General features: G+C 41.0%; 1 protein-coding gene across 11 annotated transcripts in view; it reads left to right on the forward strand.

Annotated features, from left to right (window-relative positions):
• The window catches only part of RPRD2 (regulation of nuclear pre-mRNA domain containing 2), an 85,667-nt gene extending 74,056 nt beyond the window's left edge, over positions 1-11,611 (forward strand). For 2 of the 11 annotated variants that reach the window (XM_036855912.1, XM_036855920.1), the window contains 3 exons: positions 1,919-2,119; positions 5,324-6,505; positions 6,646-6,860. In XM_036855912.1, the coding sequence (XP_036711807.1) occupies positions 1,919-2,119; positions 5,324-6,505; positions 6,646-6,734 (1,472 nt within the window). In that variant the 3' untranslated portion in view covers positions 6,735-6,860. Of the gene's footprint in view, positions 1-1,918; positions 2,120-5,323 lie in introns of all 11 variants that reach the window. The other 9 variants (XM_036855940.1, XM_036855950.1, XM_036855898.1 and 6 more) reach the window with 7 other exon arrangements.
• Positions 11,612-12,324: the final 713 nt, after the last annotated feature.

Below are 12,324 nucleotides of genomic sequence, written 5' to 3' on the forward strand. Positions count from 1 at the left end.
CATTTACGTTGTATTTACAACTATTTATATTATGTATTATGAGTAATCTAGAGATGATTTAAAGTATATGGAAGGACGGGGAGTTCCCTGGCGGTCCAGTGGTTAGGTCTTGGTGCTTTCACTGCCATGGCTCAGGTTTAATCCCTGATCAGGGAACAAAGATCCCGCAAGCCATGTGGCACGGCAAACAAACAAACAAAAATAAATAAAGTATATGAAAGGATGTGCATAGGTTACATGCAAATACTATACCATTTTATAAGGGACTTGATTATCCACAGATTTTGATATATTCAGGAGTCCTGAAACCAATCCCCCATGGGTACCGAGGGACAACTGTACTCTTTTGAAAGCAGCGACTTAAAATTTAACTACATATCATGGACATTTTTGTAAGTCATTAAACATTCAGCTATATCATTTAATAGCTATATAGCATTCAATAATTTATGTAAGCCTTTATTATCATAACATCTAGTGTGTTTCCAATTTTTCGCTGTTATAAAGAATACTGTAGGGGCTTCCCTGGTGGCGCAGTGGTTGAGAATCTGCCTGCCAATGCAGGGGACACGGGTTCGAGCCCTGTTCTGGGAAGATTCCACATGCCACGGAGCAACTAGGCCCGTGAGCCACAACTACTGAGCCTGCGCGTCTGGAGCCTGTGCTCCACAACAAGAGAGGCCGCGATAGTGAGAGGCCCCCGCTTGCCGCAACTAGAGAAAGCCCTTGCACAGAAACGAAGACCCAACACAGCCATAAATAAATAAATAAATAAATAAATAAATAAGTAAGTAAATGAATTAAATAAAATAAAGGAATTCCTTTAAAAAAAAATTAAAAAAAAAAGAATACTGTAATGAACAACCTTGATGCTAAAATTTTATGCATAACCCTTCTTAAAAGGGTTGATAAGTATATGGGACTTTTTTTAATGGAAGTTCTAATGAAGATATATAAAGTAGAGCCCCTCTACATGCTCATCACTCATCTTCAACACTGTAAACACATGGCCCATCTTGTTTCTGCTGTGCCCTATCCAATCCTGATTATTTTGAAGAAAATCCCAATTATTTCATTTCTTCATAAATAACTAAGTATTTATTTCTAAAAGATAAAGACTCCAAAAAATTCAACATGTAGGTTTTTAAGTCTTTTCATGTTATAACTAAAATGTTCTCCAAAAAACGTACTATTTTATGTACCAAGTATATGAAAGTTCCCATTGTTCCTCAACCTCTCCAACACTGTTTTGTTTTATACTTTGTCAAATTCAATCTTAAAAAAATTGTTCGTTTTCATTCCTTTGATTAAAGATGTGGTTAAAATTTCTTTCATATGCTTATCATTTTTTGTGTGTGTGAAATACCTGTTTATATTTTTGATTGTTAAAAAAATCAAAAATCATTTCTTCTTTATATACCATTTTTCCTATGTTAAGAATCAACCCAGTATTTTAAAATGTAAAAATGTAAAGATTGCTTATATAACCTCATTTTAAAGTCCATTTCAAAAGGAAATAACTTACTTATCACATAGAATTATGCAGTGGCCAAGTCTGATCATAATTAGCCAGCAATATCTATTGAGCACTTAAAGGAGTCTGAGGTGTAGGTTCCATTTGGTAGAGAAAAAAGAAATAGGTTCTCTGGTCTCTTTCTATCGGGGCTCTGAAAACTAGTAAATACATATGAAAAAAAATAACTTAATACTTAATCGAATTTAACGGTGTTCCAAGTAGATAGGAGCAAGTCTTAATCTAATTTTCAGATTTTTTCTTTGTACAAGATGGACAATTTGTGGATCATTCACAGAAGAATTCCTATTAAACATACCATACTCAATTAAGTGACTGGAAAGTATCATGAATTTAAAGGTTATTTTGAATTGCATTTTCTTGAGTTAATCTTTCTGCCACCAGGGGTCAGTCCTGCATCAAGACCTTCTCCAGGAACTCCTACAAGTCCCAGCAACCTCACCAGTGGTCTGAAAACACCTGCACCTGCCACGACAACATCTCATAACCCTCTAGCAAATATCCTCTCGAAGGTGGAGATCACCCCAGAGAGCATTCTGTCTGCTCTTTCCAAAACCCAGACACAGTCAGCCCCTGCACTGCAAGGTAAACTGACATGCGCTAGAGGGGCTTGAATTGTGAATGTTTGTCTCTGGCTTAATCCTGGATTCCATTTCTGAGGAATCCAAAGCTATGAAATATATAATACAGTTAATTCATTATTCTCTTTATCATGTACAAACTGACATTTATAGAATTCTGAAATGTCAAAGCTGAAGGAGACTTTAAATATCCTCTAGTCCGATACCCTCCTCAGGTGAGGAAATTAACACTCAGTGAGGTGATGTGACCTGCTTAAGATCACACATCTGTCTGTTCAATGAAGAGCTGAGACTAAAAGCCAGATTTCTTGACTGGAGTCCAGTATTCTTTCACTTACACCATGTATCCCAACCTCTTAGTATAAGTTAGTACATGTTGAAGTTTACACATTTTAATGTTAACTGAAGCTAAAGACAGTAAGAAAGATCAATCTACTATCAGAACTCTTATGAGACATGATTATCTCTTTTTTTTATGTCCTAATGTTTTATAGAGGCCTCTACAGATATCATACCTTTTTGTATTTTCTGCCTAGCTATTATCGCTACCTTATTTGAACCTCTCTCTTCAGCTTTGCTAAGTATCTTGTTTTGTGCTAAAACTGTCTGCTTCTAACATTTTTTCATAAAGCTTACCTTGCTCTTTGTTCTCAGACCCTCCAGATACCAACCTCAGTATAATTATGCAGTGAATTACAGCTTCAATACAGTGACTTACTCTTTATCAATAGTTCTCAACCAGGAGCCTCCAGGGGACATTTGGCAATGTCTGAAGACTTTTTTGTTGGTCACAGCGGGGATCGGGGTGGGGGTGCTGTACCTCTAGGGGGTGGAAGCCAGGGATGCTGCTTAACCCTACATTGCATAGGACAGTCCCAACAACAAAGAAGTATCCCGCCCAAATGTCAGTGGTGCTGAGATCCTGCTTTATATGAATAGAGAGCAGCAGTACAGGTATCTGTTAATTTTCTTATTTCCTAAACTGTTCTGTAAGTGGATCCGCCAGGCACTGTATTATAGTGAGCTTTGTCTTACCATGTAAGAGAATTTTGTTACACATAACTAAATACTATGAAATAGTAATCCACAGCTCTACATATTGGAACCAGCAAAAGAATTAGTGATGATGCTACAGTGCATCTCATACTACTGATTTCAGGGATAATTAGTTTGAGAGATTGGCATGTTTATATGATTTCTCCCTTCCACTCCCTCTTCTATCACCATCCTATAGTTACAGTAAAAATTTTGAAGTCACTTGTATTTTAACTTCTTACATAGATATAATACTTAGATCTTAAAGAAGAAGCTTTTTCTTTCAGCAGATTGTTACAATAGTATCATGTGGACCTTCTCATCAGGCAAAATTTGAACAGAACTAGGTGTGTTATGACAAAATGAAAAGTGGGAATCTCAGGAAACAAGCTTTGTGGAATACAGGGCAGTTTATCACCTTTCAGTTTCTTATGGAAAGTGGAATTCTCTTTGCCTTTTAAAAGAACTGTGTCCGGCAACTTAAATAGATAATTTCTTCAAAGACCATAAAGGAAATCTTTTAGAACTTTGCTCTGAATGTGTCACCCATAGCCCTTATTGACTGATTTTCAGCACAAAAGAATGACTTCAGTAGGCAGAGGCCATAGACTATGGTTTAAGATTGAAGAAAAGTAATATTTAGCGGTAAGAGACTATTTCACCTATTACCAGAAGTCTGAGTAGTATCTTTGTTAAGAAGATGGTCTTCTGAAGAATTTATTTCACAACAGCTGAAAGATAATACTGAAATATCTTTTTAAAATCATGATATTATCATATCTCACTTTCCAGTGCTTGAAGACTTCTGGTTTTGGTAGGAGCAGTTACTACTAAGAATTAAATCAAACTGTTAGGAAGGAGAAATTTATATAGCCAGGGACCTTTTTGGAAATGAAACATGGATTTTTTTTTTTCAGGAGGATAATAACTGAAATAAACAATGTTTCAATTATTTGGATATTATCAAACACTGGATAATAATAAAAGCCATGCATCATTATTTAGAAGTTGATGGCATTTGAAAATGTTGCAAGGATGGAGCAACCTTAAAATTCTTAAGACCTTAAATCTCTTAGCAAATAAGGATAAAAATTGAAATTTTGAAGAAACATTAATTGAAGTATCATATGAAATATTTTCCTTCAATCATTTTGAAGGAACAGTTTTAGTGTATGACTGAAAGCTATAAATTCAGGTGAAGTATACATAAACTTTTCATTTGTGATCAGAAATTGAGGAAAATTTCCAAAATGTGATTGAATTTAAAGGACCTTCTGTTATCTCTTTATCAAGTACTTTTCCAAGCATTTTTCTGCAAGAGCAGTTTGCTTTGGTGAACTTCAGTCTTCTTTGCCCCAAAGAATTCTTTCTCAGTGCTTCTGAGAAGGTTTTGTCAGTGAGTGGGGTTGAATCTCATCAGTGTCAGCCTGAATAATCCTTGAATTTTCCAAGCTATAAGAAGGGGATTGTATGTTTTCTTGTGAAAGAATCAGTGCCCCAGTGGTCTAGCTGTATAAGCTTTGTGGTGTATGTTTGTATATTTATTATTGCTACATTTTACAACTAAAATTTTTACAACCAAAGCTTTGTTTCCCCAAAGATAACACTAGTGCGGCAAGAGATGCTCCTTGAAAAAAGCGTCCCAGTTCAAATAAATTCCTGCAATTTGCATATTGCTGTCTCTCTCCTGAGAATAACAGTGTAGGTTAACTTGTTAGAGACAGTTGTGGAGGTTGGAAAGGAAGGATAGGGCAGAATATCTATTTGCATTTAGAGAAACATTTCCACAGACCAAACATTAAGAAATACTGGCTTAAAGTGTTATTTTAAAAGTAATTTTGCACCCTTTCTTTTCCTGCTTTGTCTTGTTTAAGCTGTGAATGATTCTGACACTAAAATCTCCCCCATTCTGTTGCCTTTTATTTTGCCATGTTGGACTTGTTTCATGACTACTGGAAACATTTCAGTAATTTGCTCTTCTTATATTGATAAATAGGTCCAGTGTTTTCTATGACATTTAGCCATTACTTGTTTGGTCTGGATTCCCTTTGATCTCATATTTTAATGTCTATCTAGTTCCGACTGGAATGAATGAGAATATCCAGTTAGCCTACATTGTTTTCATTGGAAGGTAGGGAGTTCTTTTTAACTCCTCTAATCTTTGTTTCTACAGGCCTGTCATCTTTACTTCAGAGTGTTACTGGGAACCCAGTTCCATCCAGCGAAGCTGCATCCCAGAGCACTTCAGCTTCCCCTGCCAACACCACAGTCTCTAGCATAAAAGGAAGAAATCTGCCCTCCAATACCCAATCCTTTATTCCGAAAAGCTTCAGCTATTCCCCTAATTCATCAACTTCTGAAGTCTCTTCAACATCAGCCAGCAAGGCCTCAATTGGGCAAAGCCCAGGGCTCCCAAGCTCTACTTTCAAGCTACCATCAAACACTCTGGGGTTTACAGGTACCCACAATACTAGCCCTGCTGCCCCACCTACTGAAGTTGCCATGTGCCAATCTTCAGAGATCTCCAAGCCAAAGCTGGAGTCAGAGTCCACCTCCCCAAGCCTGGAAATGAAGATCCACAACTTCTTAAAAGGTAATCCTGGTTTCAGTGGCTTAAACTTAAACATCCCAATCCTGAGCAGTTTGGGATCCAGTGCCCCAGCAGAAAGCCATCCCTCAGACTTCCAGCGTGGCCCTACTAGCACATCAATCGACAACATTGATGGAACCCCTGTGCGGGATGAACGGAGTGGGACGCCCACCCAGGATGAGATGATGGACAAGCCCACATCCAGCAGTGTAGATACCATGTCCCTGCTTTCTAAGATCATTAGCCCTGGTTCCTCAACACCCAGCAGTACAAGATCACCACCCGCTGGGAGAGAGGAAAGCTACCCCCGAGAGCTCTCCAATTCTGTATCTACATATCGACCCTTTGGCCTGGGCAGTGAATCACCCTATAAGCAGCCTTCTGATGGAATGGAGAGACCATCTTCCCTGATGGACTCTTCACAGGAGAAATTCTATCCAGATACTTCTTTCCAGGAAGATGAAGATTACCGAGATTTTGAGTATTCAGGGCCTCCACCCTCTGCCATGATGAACCTAGAGAAGAAACCAGCCAAATCTATCCTGAAATCAAGCAAGCTTTCTGATACCACCGAGTACCAGCCCATCTTATCCAGTTATAGTCACAGGGGCCAAGAATTTGGGGTAAAGTCTGCCTTCCCTCCATCTGTAAGGGCCCTCCTGGACTCTAGTGAGAACTGTGACCGTCTCTCGTCTTCCCCTGGGCTCTTTGGTGCCTTCAGCATAAGAGGGAATGAACCTGGGTCTGACCGGTCACCATCACCGAGTAAGAATGATTCATTTTTCACCCCTGACTCCAACCACAATAGCTTGTCTCAGTCTACCACTGGGCATCTCAGTTTGCCACAGAAGCAGTACCCAGACTCTCCTCACCCAGTTCCACATCGTTCCCTTTTCTCTCCGCAGAATACCCTTGCTGCTCCCACGGGCCACCCACCCACGTCAGGCGTGGAGAAAGTCCTGGCCTCCACCATTTCCACCACATCGACGATTGAGTTTAAGAATATGCTTAAAAATGCCTCACGAAAGCCCTCAGATGATAAACATTTTGGCCAGGCCCCCAGCAAGGGCACTTCAAGTGATGGTGTCAGTCTCTCAAACCTCTCCCAGCCCAGCTTGACAGCCACTGATCAGCAGCAACAAGAAGAGCACTACCGCATAGAGACCCGAGTCTCCTCCTCCTGCTTAGACTTGCCTGATAGTACGGAAGAAAAGGGGGCCCCTATAGAAACCTTGGGTTATCATAATGCATCCAATAGGAGGATGTCAGGGGAGCCAATACAGACTGTAGAGTCCATCCGAGTTCCTGGGAAGGGAAATAGAGGACATGGGCGTGAGGCTTCAAGGGTGGGTTGGTTTGATCTGAGCACCTCAGGCAGCTCCTTTGACAATGGCCCCTCAAGTGCCTCTGAGTTGGCATCCCTTGGGGGTGGGGGCAGCGGAGGCCTCACTGGCTTTAAAACAGCACCATACAAAGAACGAGCACCCCAATTTCAGGAAAGTGTCGGCAGCTTTCGTTCCAACAGTTTCAACTCGACATTTGAGCATCATCTCCCCCCGTCCCCGTTGGAACATGGGACACCCTTCCAGAGAGAGCCAGTGGGGCCATCATCTGCCCCACCTGCCCCTCCTAAGGATCATGGTGGTATCTTCTCTCGAGATGCACCCACTCATCTACCCTCTGTGGATCTTTCGAACCCCTTCACAAAGGAGGCAGCCCTGGCCCATGCTGCCCCACCTCCTCCTGGAGAGCACAGCGGAGTTCCTTTCCCCACCCCACCCCCTCCTCCACCCCCTGGGGAACATAGCAGCAGTGGCGGGAGTGGCGTCCCTTTTTCTACTCCTCCTCCTCCTCCACCTCCTGTTGACCACTCTGGGGTTGTACCCTTCCCAACCCCACCACTGGCAGAGCACGGAGTGGCGGGGGCTGTGGCAGTATTTCCCAAGGACCATAGTTCCCTCCTTCAAGGGACCCTGGCTGATCATTTTGGGGTGCTCCCAGGGCCCAGGGACCATGGGGGCCCCACCCAACGGGACCTCAACGGCCCTGGCCTTAGCCGTGTACGTGAGAGCCTGAGCCTACCCTCCCTTTCTCTGGAGCACTTGGGCCCAGCCCATGGAGGAGGAGGTGGGGGAGGCAGCAGCAACAGCAGCGGCCCCCCCTTGGGTCCCTCACACAGAGACGCCATCAACCGGAGTGGTATGATCTTGCGGAGTCCCCGGCCAGACTTCCGGCCTAGGGAACCTTTTCTCAGCAGAGACCCTTTTCACAGTTTAAAGAGACCCAGGCCACCTTTTGCTAGGGGCCCTCCGTTCTTTGCACCAAAACGCCCATTCTTCCCTCCCAGGTACTGATGGAAACTAAGGGAAAGGCATTTTGAACAGTCTAGAGAGAATTGGAAGTAGGAGTTTGGTTTATTATTGTTGTTTTTGTTTGTTTTCCCTCCTTTGATTTATTTTTTCTTTTTTTTATTATGACAGAGGACCTCCCTTCCAAATTAAAAAGTCCCATGTGCATATGCTCACATTTCACTATTCCATCCAGTCCTGCCTCCCACTGCACTTACACCCACCTTCTCCAAGTTGTTTGTATTTTAAGGGGGTGGGGGGCAAAGAAACACAACCAAAGCCACTTCATTTGGCTGGGGGTTTGAGGGGTGGGGAGGAAAACAGCTCTTATCTTACCCCATCTATGGAAGAGTATTATTACATTTGAAATAAAACTTCCATCAGTACAGATAATAACGTGCAATGTTGGGATGTTATTTTGGGCTTGGCATGTCAAAAGTAGTCAGTGGAAGGATTCCTGTCCCCTTCTCTCTCCAGCTCCGTTACTGCTGTAACCAGTGTGGCGCTCTTCCCTGTATGCTCTGTGGCCTGCTGACAGCCAGGAGATGTTGCAGGGGAGAAATGTGGGAGACCTTGGACCTGTCAAGTTGTTTTGTTCTGCTTTGTTTTGTTTTTAAAGGCATGTTGCAGTTGAGTTCTTTACCTCTCTCCTAAAATCTAAAGCTTTTTTTTTCTTCTTTTTTTTCCTCTTCTAAAGTACTATCAGGCAGTAACTTTGAGGAGATACGGACCTCATTTTATCCTAGTAAATTTTCCTCTTTATACTTGGAGTGAAAGAAAGGGGGCTGGATATAATTTAAAGGTTAAAATAAGGAGTAGCTACAATATTGAGAGCTAGAGAAAGGAACTGTTAAATGGTGTGTTGTGACCTGCCCATCTGTCATAAACAAGGAAACATTTCTGAGGTAGTTTCACACATCTTGCACCAAACTCTTGCTTCCTGCTTTTCTTTCTTGACTTTTTCCTCCCTCAGTTTTCATTTCTGTTTTAGCCAGAAAGAAAGTCACTACAGTTGACAATTGATATGAAGGTGTAACTGAAATGTTATCAAATATTATCCCTGTATTTTTTAATAAGAAGTAGACATTTTTACCATGGTGCCTCCCTAACGTAAGTGACATTTGTTGGTAGTTTTCAGCAAAAGTTAACTACAAGGGAAAAGGAAATATTTGTCTTTATCTTTCTTTTCCCCTTGACCTAGTCCTGTATTCACCCCTCTTCTTGGTATTTCAAAGGAGGAAGTTCAGTAGCATCTTTCTTTATATTATACCTCTTTAGATCTGTCTTAGTGACCAGTGGATATTATTATTTGTATCTTTGCAGAGAAACAGGAGGACCTGATAAATTCAAATTTACCCCACTCTACAGATCGCAGCCTGTCACATTTCAAGGCTCAATCCTTAACCTCACCTCCCACTCTCAATAGAAAATAATGTTTCTGCCCTTAGTCATTTTCCACGAGAAAGGAGTGCTTTTCTTGTCCCTGAACTGAAAGGCTTCTTATTTGTATTTCTACAACTAGTACTGGGAAAAAGACAATCACTGCATTCTGAGTGTTTATGTCTTTTTATCTAGGGACACTGAAAGGCAAATGTTGCTTTACTACTATTTTTTATTTAGTGTGTTACCCCAAGGTACACACTGGTCATCTCCAGCCAGATGAGTAAAAGAAAAGGAAATTCTAGCAAGTTCTATATTTTCTTCCAAGTTAGTATAGGAGTAACTGTAGGAAGTATGGGGATTGCTTTGGATTCCTCCAGCGAAATATTAAAGATGGGAGAGAGTGGGTAGTGTAGTGACAGAAGATGATTATTTGTCTCAGAATAAACTTGCTTTTCAGATAAAGAGCGTTTCAGATAAAGAGCAGCTTAAACCAGGTGTGCATCATAGTTGGGGAGTTTTTGTGTAATTTATTCCATATTATTTATTTGGGCTCGCCATGTTTTCTTTGGTTAGGATCCTGCAAGTCATTCATCTTCCTAATGCATTTCTGGTTTTAAGCCAACTGTTCTTTCTTTCTTTGACCTTCTCAAGCCTCTCTGCCCTGTAGCTCTCCCCCCCCCAAAAATGCATGATACCATGACCTTGTAAGTGGGGTGGGGTATATAGTGTAGCAAAGCAAAGAAACAGTACAGTTACATTGAGTCCTAAGACATTTGTTTAGAGAAAAGTATAAGAGAGTGTGAGGGTGGGGGTGGGGGGAGGGAAAGGGAGAGTTCTCTCTGACTCGAAACTGAGATAGGTTTTTTTTTTCCTTTGCAGGAAAGTGGGATTTTTTTTTATTCTAGAATAAAAGAATGTGAATTCTTTTTGCTGCTCTCGTTTAAGCTAAAAGTAGTGTTTACTTGAAAAGGCTCTCTGACCATTTGATTTTATCAGAAAATGCGGGGTTGTCAGGACAGTGGCTTCCTGAATGTTGGGGCAGGGCTGTTGTCCTCAGAAGCATGATAGCTAATCCATGAAAGAAGGACCTTGTTGTACAGTTTAAAAGATGGACTTTTAAGGGTTGGTTTTTTGGTGGAGTGTTTTTTTATTTTTTTTTAAGCCACAAAATCCTCAATGCATTTGTTTCAAGATGGAAGTGAGGATTTGTATGTGACTTGTCAGCTGTTGTTAACTTTAAGGAAATCTGTCTACAGCAGTAAATGAAGACAACAATGTATATATGTGATATAGTGAAACAAAAAAGACAATTCTGGTATTCATAACATGAAACAAAGGGGTTTTATTCTTTCTGTGTCTGTGATTTAAAACTCCGTGCTCTGACTTTTGTATTTCAACCTGAGTTTAAAAAATAAACAAGATTTTTTTAAAGAAAGCATAGCATAGTGTATCTTGGCAAGGACATGATTCATATGCAAGCAGAATATGTGAAGTTGTTACTAACGTCCTTGGTGCTCACTGTAAAATCACAGACAGAGAATCAGTGGGTGGGGGTCATGAATACACTGGTACCACTTAAAACACAGTGATACAGTATCAGAAATTGAGTCCTTAAGTATTTTGTAAGAGTTACTCTTCAGTCAGCTTAGATGAAACCTCTCTCCCTGCTCCCCTCTGCCCTCCCAAAAGTTGAGAATAACTAGAATTTGGTTTGTTTCCAGGGAAGGTAAAATGATAAGAGAATAGGCCTTTTATCCTTTCCTATCCCAGGAATACAATGTTTGTGATATATATGGTACAGCAAACCTATCTAGATAATGTGAATATGCTAAACTTCTAATTGCAAAATATTCACTATCAATCTTGAAGTTACTGGTTCATGCAGAATTAAGCTTCAGCTGTTATTGTTTTGAAGCCGCTGTAAATTACTGCTTTTTCCCCTTTTTTCTTCCCCTCCTCCCCCTCCTCCCTTTTTTCGAATGGGCTGGGGTGCCTGTTAAGATTAAAATTAGATATGTTGGATTGATATTCTCACGTGTTCAGTGTGGAAAACAAAACAAGTACATGCTTTAGAGGCAACAACAATGAAATCCTTTTGAAATGTGTATTAATATCATTTAATAAAATAACTAGTTCTAAAGGTTTGACATTTTTCTTTGAGATCTGGGGCTTTGACCAAGGGCCCCTGGCTTCTCTGGTGAGTGCAAATAGGAGGGAACTTCTCCAGGAGTTGAAACTGCTGCTTTGTGGAACAGGCCTATGGTTGGAAAGACCTAAATTTTCTCCAGCAAAGACCCTACATGACTGTCCAGGGCTGAAGGTGAAACCAGCTACAGAATGCAGGAAGAAAAGCCTGGATATATCTCTCTGAAGATACAGTTGTATTGGCTTTTGGTCTAAGAGTGCATGGAGGGTAGAGGGGCTGGTGTGTGTGCCTGCACGGTTCTAAGGCAAACACAGATGCCACAGACCACCTGTCTCATCCCTTCCTTGTGACCACTTGCCCTTTCCTCTCTTCCAGCCATTCCTTTTTTTTTTTTTTTAATCTCTTTGCCCCCAAAATTATGTTTTTGTTTTCCTGTTTAATAAAGTATGGTTTCCTTTGTTGTGTGGTTGACTTTTCCCCTCTCGCACTGATCTTGTCCAGCTGTCGTCCCCTTTGACTTCTGCACTCAGTGTCACTGAAGGCAGTCTGAGCCTCTTGAGATCTTTATGGCCTTGTGGTTTTCTCTTTGATCCTTTACGAAATTCAATTTTGAAAGGGATGTTGGGTGGGGTGAGATCAAGATGTTCAGGGAATGGTTGGTAATGAAGTGGGCATACTGTATGGATGGTAGCTTGTGTTATGTCTTC

The sequence above is a fragment of the Balaenoptera musculus genome, chromosome 1, assembly GCF_009873245.2.
Source record: "Balaenoptera musculus isolate JJ_BM4_2016_0621 chromosome 1, mBalMus1.pri.v3, whole genome shotgun sequence".
In the NCBI taxonomy this organism is placed as follows: Eukaryota; Metazoa; Chordata; class Mammalia; order Artiodactyla; family Balaenopteridae; genus Balaenoptera; species Balaenoptera musculus.